This window comes from Octodon degus, unplaced genomic scaffold (genome assembly GCF_000260255.1).
Source record: "Octodon degus isolate 3935 unplaced genomic scaffold, OctDeg1.0 scaffold00220, whole genome shotgun sequence".
Classification (NCBI taxonomy): Eukaryota; Metazoa; Chordata; class Mammalia; order Rodentia; family Octodontidae; genus Octodon; species Octodon degus.
This window is the reverse complement of record NW_004524796.1, coordinates 3,138,184-3,157,993: the sequence shown is the minus strand read 5'-3', so window position 1 is coordinate 3,157,993 and position 19,810 is coordinate 3,138,184. Positions and strand designations below refer to the sequence as shown.

General features: G+C 40.5%; 1 protein-coding gene across 4 annotated transcripts in view; it reads right to left on the bottom strand.

Annotated features, from left to right (window-relative positions):
* Positions 1-16,958, bottom strand: part of Cacnb2 (calcium voltage-gated channel auxiliary subunit beta 2) — a 374,901-nt gene extending 357,943 nt beyond the window's left edge. For 2 of the 4 annotated variants that reach the window (XM_004645193.2, XM_004645196.2), the window contains exons 1-2: positions 16,775-16,958; positions 7,947-8,039 (exon numbers count right to left, since the gene is read on the bottom strand). In XM_004645193.2, the coding sequence (XP_004645250.1) occupies positions 7,947-8,039; positions 16,775-16,879 (198 nt within the window). In that variant the 5' untranslated portion in view covers positions 16,880-16,958. Of the gene's footprint in view, positions 1-7,946; positions 8,040-16,437; positions 16,681-16,774 lie in introns of those variants that run through there. The other 2 variants (XM_004645200.2, XM_004645194.2) reach the window with 2 other exon arrangements.
* Positions 16,959-19,810: the final 2,852 nt, after the last annotated feature.

Genomic DNA, 19,810 nt, shown 5'->3' with positions numbered 1-19,810 from the left:
CTTGGAGTGCCTGTCATTCTGGTCTTCTGAATACGGGCTGCTTGTCATGACATTCCAGTTGCTGCTGTGCTGTCTCTCAGGTAGATGATTGTTCAAAAAGAAGGGGGTGGTAAATGAAGGCAGGAGACAGGAAAAGGAATGTTGTGGGACTGTCCTGCTTCAAGGTTATATATGGTTAGATTTCTGGACTTATGTGTAAACATAAGAATTATATAATTCTTTATGCCTATTTGTAAAATATATTTTAATTTTTAAATTTTTTTCATCTTATTCTATAGGGACTTAAAGTTCAACATATCAATACTTGATGAAAAATACCTGTTCCATATTATGCCTAAGATGTTTGACATTCAGACAGATAGTGAGGTTAGGCTTAACAGCTTAGGTTGTATGGTAATAACAATAAGCTTCTCTTCTGGAGGGTTAATAACCTAAGTTTGCAGGCCAAAATTAGAGAAAAAGAAGGGCCACAAGGAAAGCCAACATTTTGGCCCTAGCCTTCCAAGGTCAACTAAGACTCAGGACATATGAGAACTTGTACTGCAACGTCATTTAACTCAGTAGTGTCCCAAATTTTCTGATCAAAGAGATTATGGGACCAAAGAGGAAAGTGATCGATGATGTAGAGTGTGCCTAAGGAGAGTCACATGGAGAGAAAACATTCTCTCAGGCTTTCACACAGAGCACATTTGCAAAGCAATGGCCATGACTCATAAACATGGCTGACACTGACAAAAGATCTACAATTTGAGGTATAGGACCTCAGAAAAATCCTGAGGGGATTTCACTGACCTTATCAGACCCAAAAGCTACAACTCTTGTTGCATAGATCCTGCTTAATCTTGGTCTTAACCATCTAGCAGAAAAGTATAAAAACGAAGTATAAGAAGTAAAACCATGGTATTACGCTGAGTTGTAGGGGACTCAGGTCAACAATTTCTGACATTGCCAGTGAAGCAGAAGACCCAATACTATTATAGACTACTGAACTCTTAGAATATTTTGCTGAGTTAACACACCTATAATATTCAAATAATGGAACTAAACAAGAAAGGGGGATACAGATGAATGTCCATTTTGTATCTGTGTATTGAAAATGGTTAGGATAAATATATAGTTACATTCTCTTAATGAATAGAGGGATTTGTTGTAATAGTGTTTGTAAATAGGATATCATGTCTGCATGTTGTACAGCAATTAATCACTAGGAAGAATGTATACAATGTATTAATTATTGAAACTGTCCTACCAATTTGGTTTGAAACTGTCTCATTGCTATTTGTTTCTCAATAAAATTATAGGAAAAAATAAACAAGTAAATTAATTTAAAAAATAAAATAAAGGAAACAGATGGGCTGGGGAGAGTTCAGTAGAATAAGCACTTGTCTGTCAAGCGTAACGGCTTGAGTTCAATCCCCAGTTTCGCAAAAACAAAAAAATAAAGAAAACTGATATAAAAGCAGGTGTTGCACGCTTTATCTAACTTTGCACAGGTTTACTGTCCAGGTGGTGGATGAGCTGTACCAGCCCCAGTCAAAGCTCCAAGTATACCAGTGTGATGTTGTAGATGATTCACACTTAAGTTCTCTTCTGATTATTTAAAAAGGGGGATATGCTCTCAGAATCCACCCAAATTTTTGTACCTATACATTTTGAGAGAAGGAAGAAATAAACACTCTTCCCATTGTCCTCTTCATCACTAGCAAGAGCAGTGGAGCACATCAAAACAGTGAACATAAACTGGAAAATTGAGCCATTTCTGATGGGGGAAGGGTGCAATGGTTTTTTCAAAATCAGCCATCTAGAGCATACTGATAAGACATTCTCACTTCCTGCAATGAAGGACGTTGGGGCTGGATTCAGATTCCTTTCTTACTTATGATAAAATTTTGAGTATGGAAAAGATACTTGACTTGTCATCTATAAAATGGAGCTGCCTATGGGATGTACAGAAAGCATTTGGTAAAGGTCAAATGTTAAAGACTGCATAAAGACAAAGCTAGTCATCAATATCCAGCTATATGTGGCCAACCAATCCAGATTTAGCTTTAGAGTTCAGGTGTTCAACCACTGACCTGTTTTTTGATGAAAAACACTTAAATTAATCTCACTACATCAGAATTTATTTAAAAGAGAAATATGCATGTTGTAAGTTCAGGGTAGTGAACACACATTGTATGTGGCAACGTTTTTATTGGTAACATAAAGGAATGAGACTCAGACAGTCAGATGAACTGCAAAAAACTTTCCTTCCAATTAGTGCTTTAGGAAAATGAAAGGAGGAACAAGTTTTATCTTTGAAATGTTTGACAAATAAGGGGTGTGTGTGTGTGTGTGTGTGTGTGTGTGTGTGAGCTTTCATTGCTGAAGCCAAGTACCTGACAGACACGGCTTAAAAATGAACAGGCTTATTTCTGGTCCATGTTTCAGGGCATTCAGTCCATGGTTAGCCAGCTCCAAGGCAGAAACCTGACAGAAGGGCATCACACAGCAAAGATGCTCAGACCACCACAGCCAGGAGGCAGAGCAGGGGACAGCACAGAGAGGAACATCCCAGGGCCTTAGTCACAGCTCCATGACTGCCAAACATGCTCAGAAGTGCTTTACAAGTCCCCTTCATCTTCCATCATCCAGCAAAGTTGGCTTGTCACTATTTACAGTCAGTTATCTTGTCTACCCCTTTGCAAGCTTATGGAGAGATGAGCCAACAGCAACTTCATTTCCCACGCACAGCCAACAGGCCCCACGAACAGAAGCTAACTACATGTGCTGACCTGGACACAGCCTACACCTCGGATGCTAGACCGGAAGTGATGTTCTGGGCCAGGGGAATAAGCTACTAGGATAAATCCATCCCTAAACTGCTGCCTTTAAACCCACATTGGCTTCAAATACAGTGATAATATTAAGGGCCAGAAAGCAAACAAATTGGTTAGATAATGTTGGTTTGATTAAAAAGATGGAACAGTCATCTACGACTGGAAAAATTATTCATGGCAGCTATAATCTTGAGATTACAGTTTATCCAATCTTGAGATTAAAGCCTAAAGAAGAAATCTATAAACCATTTTTCCTTACTAATGAATATTCTTAAAGAACAAATTCAGTTAGAATATCATATGTAGATAATGACTAAAAATTAACTACTATGACTTTTCAAAGTAGGTAAATACATTCTATCCCTTTAACTTGTAGGTTTTCTTCATGGGCAACATATGCCCATGTGCTTCAACACATTCCAAAAAAATAATTATGCTATAATTTTAATCAAATAGCTATAGATTTAGTTACTATGACCAATAGTGTTATGGTTTGTGTCTAGTTGTTCCCCCAAAGCCTCATGCAGTCATGGTGCCGGGACTTCTATAATTTGGGATTCATTCATGATCAAGGCTAGAATTATGAATCTTAGTTCTGCTGGGATTATGGGTGTGAGTGCTACTTCTAGCTGAGGTGGATAGCCTGAATGCAATTTAAGAGATACAGACTTTCTCTTGTTGCCACTCCTCCCTTGGCTCTTCTTCCTCTTTGCCACTGTCATGTGCCACTCTGCCTTTGAGCCTGTTGAGTATGGACTGAAACCTCCATTAACTGTGAGCTTAATAAACCTTTCCTTCCTTCATTTTGGGTGCTGAGTATTTGTTCCAAGAAGAGAAGAGTAAATGAAATAAGTGGGATATTTACTACAAAGTGTGAAAGAATATCCCTTTAAGATCTTTCAGATTATACACATTTATATGTCTCGTTCTTATGTTCATCAGACATGGCACACAGGGAACTTGTGGCCTTGTCATTCGGAGATAGATATTCATACTGCAATTAGCTCCCTCTACACTGTTAAAATACTAAGATGAAGAATGTCCACCCATGTCAATGTTGGCTAGGATGCAGCCAACTGAAAACACCTTATGCTGCTTGTGGCAAAGCAAAGTGGTGCAACCACTTTAGAAAACTGTTTCATACCTGCTCACGTTAGCTGAACAAATACATCCTAAGTAATCCAGGAACTCCACCCGTTGACTAAAAGTGCCCGTGTACCAAAGGTACATGCAAGAATTTGTAAAGCAGTAGCACTCCCTTCTACCTGGACTAGAAGCAATCCAAAGACTGTCAACAGGAAGCACATCCATCAACTGTGGCACAACCACACAAAGGAATGCTGTACGGTGAAAAAAAATCAAGTAGGTACTAAAATGTAGATAACAATAATCATAAGATTGAATGTAAGATTTTAGGTATAAAATGATATAATTTATATAAAACTTGAAAAATAGGTCAAACTAATGTATGGCATCAGAAAGAAGCACAGTGGTTACCTTAGCAAGGAACATGGTAATACAAACTGAGAACGATCAAAAGAGACATTTGAGGGATGGGCAACCCTTACTGATTGATTTGAGTGATGCTTCCACAGAGGAGTTGATGGAGTAAACTCCCAAAATATTGGCTATCCTTTTAGCCCATCTATCTCTCTAATTTTTAGTCTCCAAGCTTTAGTTGTTAAACCTCCAGAAGAGAAGCTTAATGACATTATTTACACAGATATTTAAAAATCGAAACCATATACAACATTCTAGCAGGACAATCCTATGGCATTATGTGACATACTTACATTTTCATTTTGACATAACATAATCCTTTTAACCAATCTTTTTTCCAGTGCTGCCCCACCCCACCTCCACCCCCAGCCCCTGGGTGATCCTGGACCCTGGTCTCCTTGCTGTATGCTCACGTGGCTCCTCCTCACCTTCTCCCAAGCACAATGCACCTATGGAATCAGAGTCTCTCAGTTCTCATCTCAATTGTCCTTACTCCTCTAAAGACCCTACCTCCAAATACACGTTGAAAGTCTACATGTGAGTTCTCAGGGAAAATAGCCAAAACCAAACTCTGATGGTCTTTTATTTTTTAAAGTGATTTGTAATGTTTGTTCTTTATGTACAATTTCACAAAGCAGACCAATAAAACTTGTATATTTCAGTATTATGATGACTACCTAAAAGTATTAAATATACTTAAAAGTATTTTCCACTTTTAAGCCTTTATATATAATATACTATTTGTGAAAGAATTCTGAGGTGTTCTAAATTATATAATTTTATATAAATAATTTTAATCCAAAGAAAATGAACCCCATTTTGATAGTTTTAAAGAAGGCCTAAGTATATTGACCAAAATCTTTTCTAATTACATACATGCCCTAGCTACAGAGGTTAGTAAATATACATCGAAACAAGTCACTACAAGTCTGAGCTGCACAGTAAGACCCTGTACCAAATAAATAAATAAATAAATAAATAAATAAATAAATAAATGGCTAAAAAATAAAAAACAAATCATTTAACAAAATCTATTACACTAAAAACAATATGTTTTAAAGTTATTCTTTTCAATTATATTTTAATAGCCCAACATCTTATTTGTACCAGCCAGGCATTTTTGCAAATATTCTCAAGAATCTGCTTCTTTTAAATATCTAGCCATGGGGGCTGGCCAGGTAGCTCAGCAGACTAAAGCACCTGCTTAGGCAGAGTGCAGTGGCCGAGGTTCAATCCCCGGCATGCCGTGTCAGCCCCGTCCCCAGAGGCATGCTGAGACTGCAATTTGAGACTGGGCATGGTGGCGCCCGCCTATAATCCCAGCACTTGAGAGTCTGAAAACAGGAGAATCACTGTGAGTTCAATCTATATAGTGAGACCCTGTAGACTTTATACTAAATACATCTATAATAAATAAATAAATAAATAAATAAATAATCTAGCCATGTGTGGCAGCCTATTTTCAAATGGTAGCAACATAAAAATTCTGTTTCATTAAAGATTAAACTATCAAAGGAAAAATATAAATTTTCAGTACAAATTCTTGTCCAAAATGTTGATCTGCCTTCTACCATGATCCAAGCTGAAACTTTAAGGCTTTTGATGACCTATTTGTGTCATACTGCCAGAAAACTCATGCCATAGTGAGCCTCTCCTTTTATTGACATTCTCAAATATGAATCTCTGCTTTTACTTTTGGGGATTTTTATTATTTTTTTTTCTTAGACTCTCACATACGTTTTAATCTCTATCTGTATTTGAATAGCTTAACAGTTCTCTTTGTCATTTATAATTGTGTCCCGAAACATATGTTAGTAAGAACACAATGTCAGACTTTATGAGAGGAAGCAAGCTCCAGTTCATTTATATGCAGTGCTGTGACCCTTCCTAGCCTTGTCTGTTGAGTTTTCAAAATCTCACAAAAGAGAAACACAGCCAAAAGAATAGTTGGAAAGTGGTGTTCAGGTATTACCTTTCGAAGACTGTGTTGTACCAACTTAATTGAGCAATAATGGGCTTTACACTATTAATTTCTATCCATAACACCTTGCTCACCCAAAACATAAGTTTTACGGTCCATGCTATCGATCCAAGCTGCTTGGGATTATCTGTTGCTCGACTGCATCTGCTGTTTGTCCAGAGGCTTTTTGTGCATTCTTTTTTCTGCCTCAGACAAGCAGTTTTCTGTCCTGATATGATGACTCAAAACTGTGGAGGAGCACCTCAGATTCAGTCTCCTCACCTCAGAGGCTGAGTAGATACAGAAGCTTGAAATAGCAATGGCCTTGGGCAACTTCCTCCTCACTGACTCACCCAGTCTATGTGACTACGTCCCAAGGTCTTCATCCATCTTCAGGGCCATGACATCTGCTCTTCCTGTGACAATGTCAGACTAATGCCCATGCCATGGGCTCCCTGGGCACAAGCCTTGGCTTGTCTTTCCATTTTTCAACTTCTTGGCACCATTAGAACTCTGCTCCAACAGTGGGCTTTCCTTAGTTTTTATCTTTTTCATTCTAAATCTTTCTTAGCAAACAAATTCTGGTCCTTCTAAACCAACTCTCTTTTTCTACCTTCCTACAACCCAACCAATCCCCAATTTGGATACAGAAGAAGCAAAACTTTCCCAGTGGCCTAATCATTGCTCAGATGCACCATGGGTATACGTAAGTGATGCAAAAAGGAAGCTGATGGCTGGGTAGGAATCACCCTCTGTCCACAGGAGGAAGTATAAGCCACAGCAGCCACAAGCTAACATGGACATCCTCATCAACACCACACCTAGACAAGGCTCATGGTTCAAGCCAACCTTGGCTAACGATGGAAACAGACAGGAGAAAAGCCCTTGGACAGTGCTGCAAGGAGTCTGGAGTTTCCATCAGGGTGGAGAGATAGGACCCAAAAGTCAGCAAGGATAGAGAAAACCTTCCTGCCAAGCAAACAGGAGTTAGAGGTGGAACCTCGGGCTACAATGAAGGACCTGAGAGGTAATGGGGAAAATGCCACCCCAAATAAGGCAATTCTTCTACTTGACAACCCTTGTTCTGGGTCATGAGCTGTCATCAAGAAGAGACTGTCTCTGACAGAACTTTCCAGAAACAGGTCAGGAATACATCACACAACCAAGATGAAGGCTACGTCTCCAAGGACAGTAACCATTTAAATTATAACTCAAAAGCATCTCAGGATTATTATTATTTTTTAAACTTTGGAACCTTCAGCCATTTTAAGTACAAGAATAATTTTTCTCTTTCTCAACCCAAGCTCAAAGAGAAAAGGACAGGAAGAAAACTCAAATGAGAGGAATATCAGTCTCTGAACCCCATCACTGGGGACATGGACACCTCTGCTCTCCTCTAAAATCCACCCAAACCCAAACCTGTAATCATTCTTTTTGCAGATCCTTCTCTTATGAAAAAATCCTCCTTTATGCGCTCTAAACTTGTTTTTCCTTAAGTTGCCAAGAAAGAATGCAATTATTATTCACAGGCTCACTTAAAATATAAATATTTTCATTACGACATTGAGCAGCACAAGTTTCACTCAATTTGAAGTAAAAAAAAATACTATGTAAATCTTAAGGATTTTATCTCAATGCACTTCTCATGAATTTAAGAGCTTCTTTACCTGACGAACGAAACTGTTTGAGGTAGTGTCAGATGAAGTGCTTCCATCAGATCCTTTGAACCTGCTTTTCCTTCGGGCTCCTTTTCCATGTGTCTACAGGAAAAAAGCGAAAAGAAAGTACAAGTGGAATTACTGGTAGACCCTGTCACAGGAATCTAGGCTTAGTCCTTGAACATGTCAAAGGCCAAAACAAGCAATAAATTGCCGGGCATCTTTGGAAAATTAACGTTAGTAGAATCACAAAAATTTTAAATCCGTAAATATATGGGGAAAAGAAGTTTCTACATAAAGCATTTAATAACTCCTGAACTGAGCCACTTACACTATCTGCAAATGTATTAGCAGCCAAGCAACAAAAGCTACTAAGCATCAAGCAATAAAAAGGAAGGGCTTAAAAATAAACACTTAATAAGAAGATATTAAAGATAAGATGATTTATTTCAATAACAGGATTCAGGCAAGCACAAGCATCTATAAACAAACTTATTTTTTCAATATATCTAACATTTACACTGAAGGCCAGGGAGATAGCTCAGCAGCATAAGTGCCCGCCTGGCAAGCATAAGGTCTTGGGTTTGATCCCGGGTACCAAAAAACAAAAAATAAAACTAAAATTTATGTTCAGAGTTCTGAAAATGAATGTATAATTTTGAGCACAGAGGAATTTATAGCAATTAATGAATGCTAATATTAAAATGAAATCTAGTTCCAAAAGTACTCTTTAAAGTATACCTAGGTTGGAGAACTTGAGAGAAATTCCTTTCCAAGTTCCCTTTTTCTTATCTCTAAAATAAGATTATTAAGTAACTTAATAGTCAATAGGGCAAAGTGTTAAATAAAATGATGTATTTATAGCACTGAGAATGACATCTAGCATAGGATAAGGGTTCAAAATAAAATATAAAATGTGAAGCCCACATGAGGATTAGAAAGGGAGGGGATACAGTGAGTTGAATATGTAATATGATAAGAATTAGTGGGCTTATAGAGATTTCATTACAACTCAAAGCTATAACATGATTAGCAGAATTTGTATTTTATTTTTTTTTAAAGTGAGGCATGATGGCACGAGCTTCTAATCCCAGTGTGGTAGGAGCGTGGGGGCAGGAGAATCCTAAATTCAAGCCTCGCCTGCATTGGTGGTACAGTGGTGAGCACAGCTGCCTTCCACAAGTTCAAGCCCAGCCTCAGCTACTGAGCCACGTAGCAAGACCCTGTCTCAAAAATTTTTTTTCAAAAAGGACTGGCTCAATATGAAGGCCCTGAGTTCAGTTCTTGGTTCTGGAAAAAAAAATTTACTCTTTTAAATCGTCACAGTTAGATTTAAAAATGCTACTTCATCCCTTGTACCAGCTTCCCACGAGGAATGTAAGCATCGTGTACTATGCACCTATAACATGTACTAATAAACTAAAATTAAAAAAAATAGTAGCACTTGAAAAATGCAAATATAAGGGAAACAATGGGGGACTGTATTAAAGTTTAATATAGAATAATAAAGAATATAAAGGCAAAAAATATTTTTAGCAAAAAATGCTACTTACTTTTATATATTCATGCAGTTTTCATTAAAATAAAAATATAGAAGGCATAATATATGTAGCACCGAGCCAAGCTGAAATCTATTACAAACATTGTGTTACAAGTAATTTAGATGAATTTGCAATCAGTGAGAGTGGTGTAATATTGAAACAAATTTTTTTTTCTTAAATATGTTTGTTCTCTTCCAAGTGTCTAAGGGATTTATATAATAGAAATGTGTTTCCATGGCATTTAATTAACTCTCAAATTCATAAAAGGAAAGACAGGCTAGGCTGGGCTTTCATAATGTAATGTACACGCTTCTCTTCACTTCACAGCCTATTCTTCTTGCCCACATAAACATTATTCAGTAAACTGTTGAAAAATAACATTCTTTTAACAACGCTCTTCCTTTTCCAATTATTATAATAAAGGTTCCAGCAGAAATATCTCTCAAGGCCTGACCCCAGTAAAGTATAAAAATCCAAAAATTAAAAAATTACATGATTTCATTTAGAAAAATACTTATTTCTTCAAAAGCATTTTTAAGTTTTCTGTTTGTTTGGATTTTTTTCCTTTTTTTTTTTTATTTTGCAGGTCTTGAGACAGGGTCTTGCACGTGGTCCATGCTGGCCTCAAACTCCTGGACCTGCAGCCTGTGCAGTGCTGGATTATAAACTCGTACCGCCACCCTTGGCCCTACCATGTTTTGTTTGGGGAGATTGGGAGAAATCTACGTTAAAGATACTGTTGAATGCAGTATCATTTGTCTTCATGAGGAACATAAATTCTAGAGAACAAAGATAGAATATAATCTGATTGTCATTCCTTCTTCTGGTGTCATTTTGAAATGTGTGAAAGATTGTGTTTTTACAAGGCTACTTTGGTTGATTTCAGCCCTTTAAGGACAAATCTTTTCCAATCCTGTGCGTGGACAGCTTATACTGTTTCAGCGTTGCTCACAATTGCACAACCCACCTAGGGAGAGCCACATGATGTAGGCATCACGGAGTCCCAGAGAGGCTACTGCTCTTGCAAGAAGCTGGACACAAAAAAATTCACTTCAATTTTCCCAGCCCACTGGGAATACTGTCTACAAATATTATTTCAGGTGCCCTTAGCTACCCATACAAGGTCTATGTGAGGAATTATGTTTTCCACTGTACAAAGACATAGTTTACACACTTGAAATATTTACACTGAATCACATGCCAAGTGGTGATAGTTTTGAGAAAAATATAGTCCTTCAATCACTCGAATGTTTGAAGAGTAATATATTTACATATTAACTTTTTCCTGCCTTAATAATGCTATAAGCAATTCTTATTCACTATATATTTTTTAAAAAATGTTTATTAGTATATATTTGCAGTACATAATGATTGCAGCACCTTCATCATGGAAAACTGGTGCATGTGCCTAACACACTTTAGGTTCTTTACACCTTCCTATCTTTTGATCTCCTCATTTGAGAAAGGACTATCTTCCTGTTTCCTATTATCTTTTATTTTGCTCTTCATTTATATTTTAGGGTTCTCATAGAAATCATACAGTAGTTAAACTTGTGCATCTAATTTATTTCACTCAACTATCAAAAGCCAAAATAGATAAATATACTAAATTATACTATTATTCTGCTAGTCTACTCATTTCAGCATTTTTCTTTTCAAGTGTTCTTTTATTAAAGCTATGTAGCAACCACTCTAAGTTATTTTGTATAATAATATCTAGGATAAAGAAAAATAAATTTAAGACATCTCTTGAAGCTCACAGTCTATTTTTATGTACTTTAGAAAATGGTGAAAATTTATACTGCTGTTATGCAATTAAATTTTCTTTAATCCAGTGCATATTTAAAATTAAGACCATCTTACAGAAATGACTTGGGTTCCCCCCCATGCCCATGTTGGTATAAGTCCTTAAAAATAAGGAATAAGAACGTCAGCATTTCATTTGAAGGTATAGGGGGAAAAATGAACACAAAACATCCCTTAGTATGAAAAGATAGGTAAAATTAAATGTTCAAATATTTGGGAAGGTAGCACAGTTTTCTTATTTTTTAGTTTCAAATGTAGCTAATGTCATGCACAATCATTTTTCTAAATATTTTAGCAACTCTAAATATATAAATACCCAATATCTGAAAGAGTTAAGTATTATAGCAGCCCTGGCATAAGAGGAAAGGAAGGAAAGAAAGGCATTTATTTGGCCAGGGGGCAAAGGTATGTGTATAGATTTTTTCTTGGCATATACAGATCCCTAAGTTGCTTTTAGAACAACCCCAAAGGTCATTACTTTGTGTCCTATCTAGAGCTTAATAAAAAAAAGTGTATTACACAATTAAAATGGAAAAAACCCATAGATTTAAATTTTTTTAGTCACACTAAACTAAGATTTCACAAAGACTTAAGAAATTTCCACAAAATTCTAAGGAAGACATTTAAAGTTATAGTCAAAATTCCTTGTTGTGTCAATATCATATTAGTATGACTCTTACCACTGCAGAGCTTTAAGAAAATTATGTCTAGTGTTAAAATCAGAAAATAAATATTCATGCTTTCATAGGGAATTAAAATCCGATTTCTGAATGACTGAAGGAGAAAGGAGGAGTGAATTACAGAAAGCTGTCAGTTGACTGGAGATTTCAATGAGGAACACAAAGTTGTCCTGGTAGCCCCTGGGGACAGCAGTAAGACTGAGGCTGCCTCTATGCTGTGGGGTCACAAATGACAGTTTTCCTACCTACAAATTGCTCCCTATGAGCAAAAATGTTGATGCCTAAAATGAGTTTTCATCCTGTCAGTTTCTACTCATTGATTTTTTTTTTTTTTTATCCTTTTAGATTGCAGTTTTTCTCATCCTGTAGGCCAAAGCAAACAAAACGAAAACTACCCAGAGGAATCATCCATTAAATCTCATTTCCCAATAGCTTACTGTGAACAAGGTTGCCGAGTCTTTTACTAGGTGAGAAGTAGCTGAGATTACCTCTCTCTGGAAAGGGAAAAATAGAGACTTGGGCTTTGTATGTGTCTATTTACACAGGAGCAAAAAGGAGTCAGGAGGTGGTACAGAGAGCATGGGATACAGGTAGGGGAAAGAAGAGTGGTGAGACTAGAGAAGAGACCTACATTGTTGCTGAAGTTCTTATTTTAATTTTTATTTTTATTAGTACATGCTCACACAAGGATTGCATTAATTGTGCAGAGTCGGTACATGGACATGACACAGCTCGGTTCTTCTCTATCTCCCCTTTCTCTTCTGCACCCCTCCCCTCATCATGTTTTCTTCCAATGTTAGACCAGTGATGAAAAGGACAGGAAATAACCAGGGAGAAACTGTCTTTTCTATAATCTACCTCCTGCTGGGTTCAGGAAACTCTCTAAGAAAGACTCAGTTCCTATAAGTAGTACTATAACAGATTCCAACTTTTGATAGTTACAAAAGTAAGAGCATTTGCCATACAGTATTTGTAGAATGCTGTGTAGATATGTTCTACAGCTGCAAGACCGCAGGGTGCTACCTACCCACTCTCCCCTACAAGGTTAATACATTTGCTTGGTTTTTTCTTGAAAAGGCCAATGCTGCGTACTGTATAAAGTACAGCAGTTAGATTCAACAACCAGTAACCTTAGTCTATACATAAGAAGGAAAGACCACCAGAAAAGAAGCACAAAACTACCAGAACAGCTAGACATTAAATCACTCAGATTGGAAGATACACTTAGAAATACTGATCAGCATTTGTGTTTGCATTTCTCCATGCAGCCCTGGAACAAAAACACCCTTCAACAGGAAGACAGCTGGTGATGAAGAGTGAAAGTTTTAACAAAACATAGAGCACAGCAACTTGGACTCCCGCACTTAGAGATTACACAAGACTAACTTGTACCAAAGACCTAAGAAAACTTCAGGAAAAGTGCTGCCTGGGTTCACAGTTACAGGAAACAGGCTGCTGCTCTTTTCAGATTAAGCCTCTGCTGCAGCACGTAGGATACCTGTTGCTGTACCAGGCTGCAAGGCGCTTGCAAAGCAGCTGGTGGGCTTGGCTGGGCTGGGGCTCAACCAGCTGAGAGCAGTTGCTAGGAGCAGAGCAAACTGGGCCAGTGCCTGCTGTCTGTTCCTTTTCAGATGTGACTGGAGGTGCTGGTTACAGTCTTTTGGAGGCCTCTGGTTCCTCCTCTACTTCCTCTTCTGTCAATCTCCCATTTTCAGTCCCTGTCACCTGCTTTCCTTCTACCTAGCCTTTATCCAGCAGCTTTTCCACTCTGGAGAATGACCAGCCCCAAACTTTAAACTGAGGCTCTCCAATAGACATACTGTATAAGTATCACGCCCTACTCAGTGAGGAGTCACACTGAAAAGGCACAACAAAAAGGAATAAAGATGGTTGAGTCCCGCACACAGGATTATTGGTTCAAATAAATAAACGGGAATGGTTTGTGAACCTTTGTCTTTTGCACTGTTCATATAAAACTTGTAATCCTGAGGGAGACAAGAACTTCTTAGAAACCAGAATTACTTAGAGGCTCCATTTACTATGCCATTTTTATTGGAATTACTCTTCATCAGGGCTTCAAACAAAGGGTGAGTGTTCCTAAAACAACCTCGATTCTCTGCAATTTTATGGCTGGTCAGTTCTGCCCAAATATACATAGAATGGTTGGCCTTGCCAAGTTTCACACAAGACCCAGGATGCCAGGATTTATAGATACAAAGTAAACAAGGCAATGTTGCCTTCAAATAATGGCTGCGATGTGAACAGGATTCAAGTAAAATTGCTTTCAGTTTTGGAAGTCAGCGAAAGCAGAAACAAATATTGTTACCGCAGAATATTTGTACCTTACTTACCTTATAAAAATCTATTTCTCTCTTCACCCTCTCTACCTAGTATCTATGTGGTTGGCTGCTAAGTCCTGTAGATTGATGTTGGAAATGTCTATATGTAGACCTATTGTATTCATGGTATTTTCATCTCTAAAAAGGTGGCGTCCTATTAACTCTGGACCAAACTGTTGGATAGATCTCCTTTTCTAGTGAGTCCACCTCCACCTCTGGACTCACCACCATTCTACAAGACATTCTCAAGTGGAGGTATCCAGTAAGGTACCATGACTCCTTTCCAAAGCTTTTCCACTACTGCACTAGGTTTTCCAAACTGTCCAAGATGTGGCCTCAAATCTCCTCAGTCTGATGCCCAGTTGTACCCAATGTCTCGATTTCCACACTCTTTGAAACAGGGATTAGAAAGGTATCTATGACTAAGACTTCCAACTTCTAGGAGAATTTCAGGTGTTGCTCCCTAACATCTCTTAACATCTGTGTGGAAATATCATCCACCTTTCAAGTTTCTTTTCAAATGCCACTTTTCTATGAAGCTCCTGTAGATTACTCAAAATTACAGTACCTGTCACTTTTAATAATATTTACTTAGAGACCCCTATCATGTGACTGCTAAACCATCCTTACGCCTACAGCTACTGGAATGTATGCTCAAAGGGAGAAACTGCTTCTCACATTGGAATCATTTCCATAGCACAACTGCATAATGCTTTGTTGATGTGTGATTAATTATATAAATCACTAATTAGAATCTCTGATCTGAATGCAGTCCAGCTTTATGCTAGCTTTCACTTTGATCTTTCAACAATTCGGGAACTATTTTTATCATAGAAATAAAAACTTTCTTCAAAAAAAAATCTCCAAGGAAAATAAAAGAAAAAAGCAGCTTGAAAAGTCCCTTCCTCTATCAATATTCAAGACCTTCATCCTGGAACAACTGAGGTCTCCGAGTACATTTTCCCAGTCATCTAGCCGGCCAAGCATCTAGATAAAATCAGGAGTGAAAAACTAATGTGGGGTTAGAATTCAGATCCTCTGGCAGAGGCTAATGGGAGTGCAGCTGGTTAGTTACATGTCCCAGCTCTGCTTGTGACAGCAACAAGACCAGGATGTACTAACATCTGGATGTATTACCACTACAAGAGAAATGGATTTCTGACTGTATGAGTCCCAAGTTTCTACATTCTTCCCCTCATCTCAAATCAAATTATGTTTTAAAATAGCAAATTTATTTCCTAGGGTTCACAGAAAGTTCAATAAAGCTCAACCAGCATGCCCCTTGGACCATGAGGACTATGGGTATCAGAATATTTAGTCATTTCCACCTATCAAAACAGCAACAGAACAGTTGCAACCTTCGACTCGTTCCCATCCTACTATTACCATGTCACACTTGCATCCTCCCTGTAGTGCATTTCATGTGTGCACGAGTATATGTGCACACGCATATGTCATGCCACAATTCACAAGCTGGCAAACGTAGGCTTGAAACCAGCAAGCCCAAGCCTTTAAGCAAAGACAAGCCTCCACAATGAAGCTTGAAATTTGACCCTCAGCCCTGCGCTGCTCTCCACAACCAGTCCAAAGCTAGGACTCTGAAGTCAATTCCCTGCTAGGATAAAAGTTGAGAGACTCCTTACCGCGAGACCTGGAGGTGTGTGTAATCCAAGCTACCTGCCAAAGCCTTACGTAAAAGCCACTTCACCGTCGCCCAACGCCTACTACTGACTTCTCCTATTTCACAACAAGCAGCCAGGCAGAATTTTTCCAGCAACTGCGAATACTCGTAGTGGAAGGGGATCCGGGGCGCTCCCCGATATGGCTAACATTTCAAGAGAAATGGAAAAATAAAAACTTTCTACTCCCCACCTCGCTCTCTCCCTTAAGGACAGGGACGCAGGGGTCCAGCCAAGCCCTGCTGAGTGTCCCGAGGGGATAACCGCTGACATTCTCCAGGTGGCCGTGGCGACCCCGGCCGCTCTCTGGACACCTCGTGGGGCCCCAGTACCCCACCATCTCCGACCCGCCTCTGCCAGGTCTCTCGCGCACCCCGCTCGCACCCCGGCCCCAAGCTGGGCCAGAAGGGCCGGAGTCCGGGGAGGCGGAGCCCCCTCCCGCGCCCCGGACTCACGATCTTGAGCAGGTCCGGTCCACTCGCCTGGTCCATGACTGGCCATGCACCTCCGTCCCTGGCAGGGGCGAGGGGGGCCGAACACTGCAGTCGGGAGACGCCTGGAGCGGGGACCCGCAGGTCTCCCCCGCCCCTTCCCACTTGCTTTGCAGAAGCAGAGAAAAATGGAAGCCGGAGAGGAGCCGCGGAGGGCGCCGAGGGGCAGGGTCCCCAGCCTCGGAGGCCGGCGGCGCGGGAGAGGAGGTGGCCGCGCGCAGCCGGCGGGAGGAGAGGCGAGGCCGGCGGCGGGAGAGGAGGCGGCTCAGCGAGAGAGCCGGGGGCGCCGCGCGGTCGCTACCTGTGCTCCGGGCGCCCCCGCGGGCGCCGCGCTCTCCAGCAGCTCCATCTGGATCTCCTGCGCCGCCGCCGTGGGAGGCGACTTGGCCGTGTCGCTTTGGACCATTGGCAAAAGTCGGCTGGAGGCTCGAGGCCGGCCCCTGCGGCGGGTCCCCTCCTCTCCGGGTCCGCCGGGTCTCGGGCCGCAGCGGGGCGCTCAGAGCGCGGGACGGCGCCGGGCCATGTGGCCGAGTGACACGCGCGGGCCGGTGGCGCGGGCGGTGGGACCGGCTCCCCGCGGGGCCGACGACCAAGACCCGAGTGCGGCCCGAGAAGTCCTCGCCCGCCCGGAGGGGGAGAGGGATGTGGAGGAAGGCGCTCGGGAGCGCGAGCCAGGGGGAGGCGTCGGGAGCCGAGTGACAGCCGCGGGCGCAGAAAGTTCTCCGCGGGAGGCGTGCGCGGTGGATCCAGCCGGCCCCGCGCGGCGCCGTGGCACGCGCGCTGGAAAGTTTTCAAAGCCGCAAGAGCCGGGCCTGGCGCCCGGAGGTGGCTTCTTTCCGGCGGAGCGCAGCTCCTACTGCTCTCTAGGAGCGCCCCATCGGGCGGGTAGGAAGGAGAAACAGGTCCTTAACGTCCGAGGGGAGGGCGGCTCCCTAAACACGGGCTCAGATGACAAAGGCTCCCCGCATCCCGGGCGGTGTCTGCGGAGAGCTCTCTGCGCGGGGTCAGTAACAAGCCAGTGGCTGACGAACTAGGGATTACGGGCCCTCCCGGGTCTGCATCTGGCTTCCCCAACTCCATCCAAATGGCCCACACCTGACTGGCTCCTTTACTACTTCTGTTTGCTGTGGTCTTTGCTCAGCAGCACTCCTGTCCGCACAGATTTGACTCTTTTTCTACAGAATTAGCAAGTCTTAGTATGACATTTTGGATAAAAGAAATAGTTCCTTAAGATCCTGGGGCTGGGAAATAGCTGGGCGGCATAAGCGCCTGCCTGGCAAGAGCAAGGTCCCAAGTTCGATCCCCCTACTGCATACAGTGCCGCCCCCAAAACGTGGCGTGGGCGCGCACGCCTCTAGTCCCAGCCTGAGGTAGGCTGAGACAGGAGGATCACTACCAGTCCAAAGGGAATTTGCACATTCCTCCTCTGGCTCATTTTATATCATAGGCTGCATTTCATTTCGACAAACATCACATTGCAAATCTCTGTCCAACACACTTTCTCAGTCGCCCTTAGTATTTTGTAACAATAAAATGTGCTAGGTGTGTATTCTAAAGTATACACGCAGAAGTTTATTCGCAGTAGAATTCCACTATGGTGGTGCATTTTCTTGTAAACCCATCTCTACAGTTCACTGGTTTGATGCAGGTTTCAAACAAATGTCTTGATGTAAAGATTGAATAATACCTGAAGTTGATTTTTTTCCTAACCTTTTATGTTAATGCTATTTTAATTACATTTTATTAAATGTTAAACACAAGGACTGAGTGTATATTTGCAATGATTTAAAAGCAAGGAGAGTGGTCCATTTCCAAAAGCAGCCGAGTACGGAGCTGAGAAGCTGTGTTTCAGGATGGGTGGTGGCCAGACAGCAGAGGATAAGGACCCTGTCTACATCACTGCCATAACTAGGAGCTTCCCCAGCACCTTGGATGTTTGGTTTAAGCAAAAGAAAAGTTCATTTATAACAAGCAACAGTGATGGCATATGTGTGTTGGTGCATGTATGTGAACATGGAAGAAATCATATTTAAAGCTTTGCAGGTAAAGTCTTCAGCCCAATGTTCCCTTGACAGTGCCTCCCTTAAAGCTCTGTTCGCCTAATCACTGTTTCCTTGACAGTGTGTTCAAGCTGCAGAGGTAACCTTATATCTAGACTAGATTGCATGCTCTGTAGAGTAGGAACTGTGCTTATTGACCAGGTCTTACCAATAATCTGGCAAATTGCCCCCAAAGCTCTTTCAATATTTACTCAATAAAATATGAATCAAACTTCTATTTTGTGCCCGCTAAACCCGCAAGGACCAGGTCACTGCCCCTTGAAGGCTGATAGTTTAGCTGGTGACACTCAGAAGTTAAACAACACATGCTTGTTGAATGATAAATTCTGGCATGGTTGTTAAAAATTGGGGGTTGGGTGACACTTATTGTTTCCTTCCTGGCATCCAGATAATATCTTAGAACATACGTAATTTTTTGTTCATTTCCTTTCAATTATGACCATTTGGTAAATAGAATTTTATCTTTCATGCATTTTTTAAAAAAGAGATTATAAAATATGAAAACAAATTTTAATACTGCTTATAGCTGTAGCTAGAAGGCAAGTGAAGCTTGAATTAAATGTTCAAATGATAGGGTGCATTCATTTCAAAAAATGTAGAACATCAAATCCTAGTTTTACTATTTCTTGCCACACTATATACAGTTCTTTGAGAGCAGCAACTGAGTTTTATTCATTTTAGTGTCCTCTATGCTGAGCATGGTGTCTGGCCTTTAGCTTGAACTTAAAAACATTTGCTGTATAAATCAATCAGTGAAGAATGATGACTGGTCTGTTTTAAAGTGCTTTCAGCCACAGCATACAGTTTGGTAATTTTAACATACAAAGACAACATCTACCTAATCATAATTCCCTTGAGAACGTTATATTAATTCTTTATAACCCATGCTAATTGAGTTAGCACATTGCACACTGAAACAATACAATGTATCCATTCAGGCTCTGTCTGGCTTATAAAAGGTTTCAAATAAAAAGTAACAAAAATGTTACTTCCTTAAAAGGGAGCAATGTCAGGATAAAAATAGAACAGAAAGGCTTGGAAAACTGATCATTCCTGCCTCCCATCTAGGACACTTTTCTTATTTTTAACAGACTTTGTTATGTGCAGTGTTTAAAAGTCACAGATGAAAGTGAAAATTTGATAAGTCTAATCCCTTTAAAGTTACAAATTATGCAAAAGCGAGCAACTCCAGTAATGGATGCACCATTGTCATTCAAATGCAGATGACTAATTTTTTTCAAGCTGTTTGTCAGCTTCCTGGCACTTATTAATTGTAA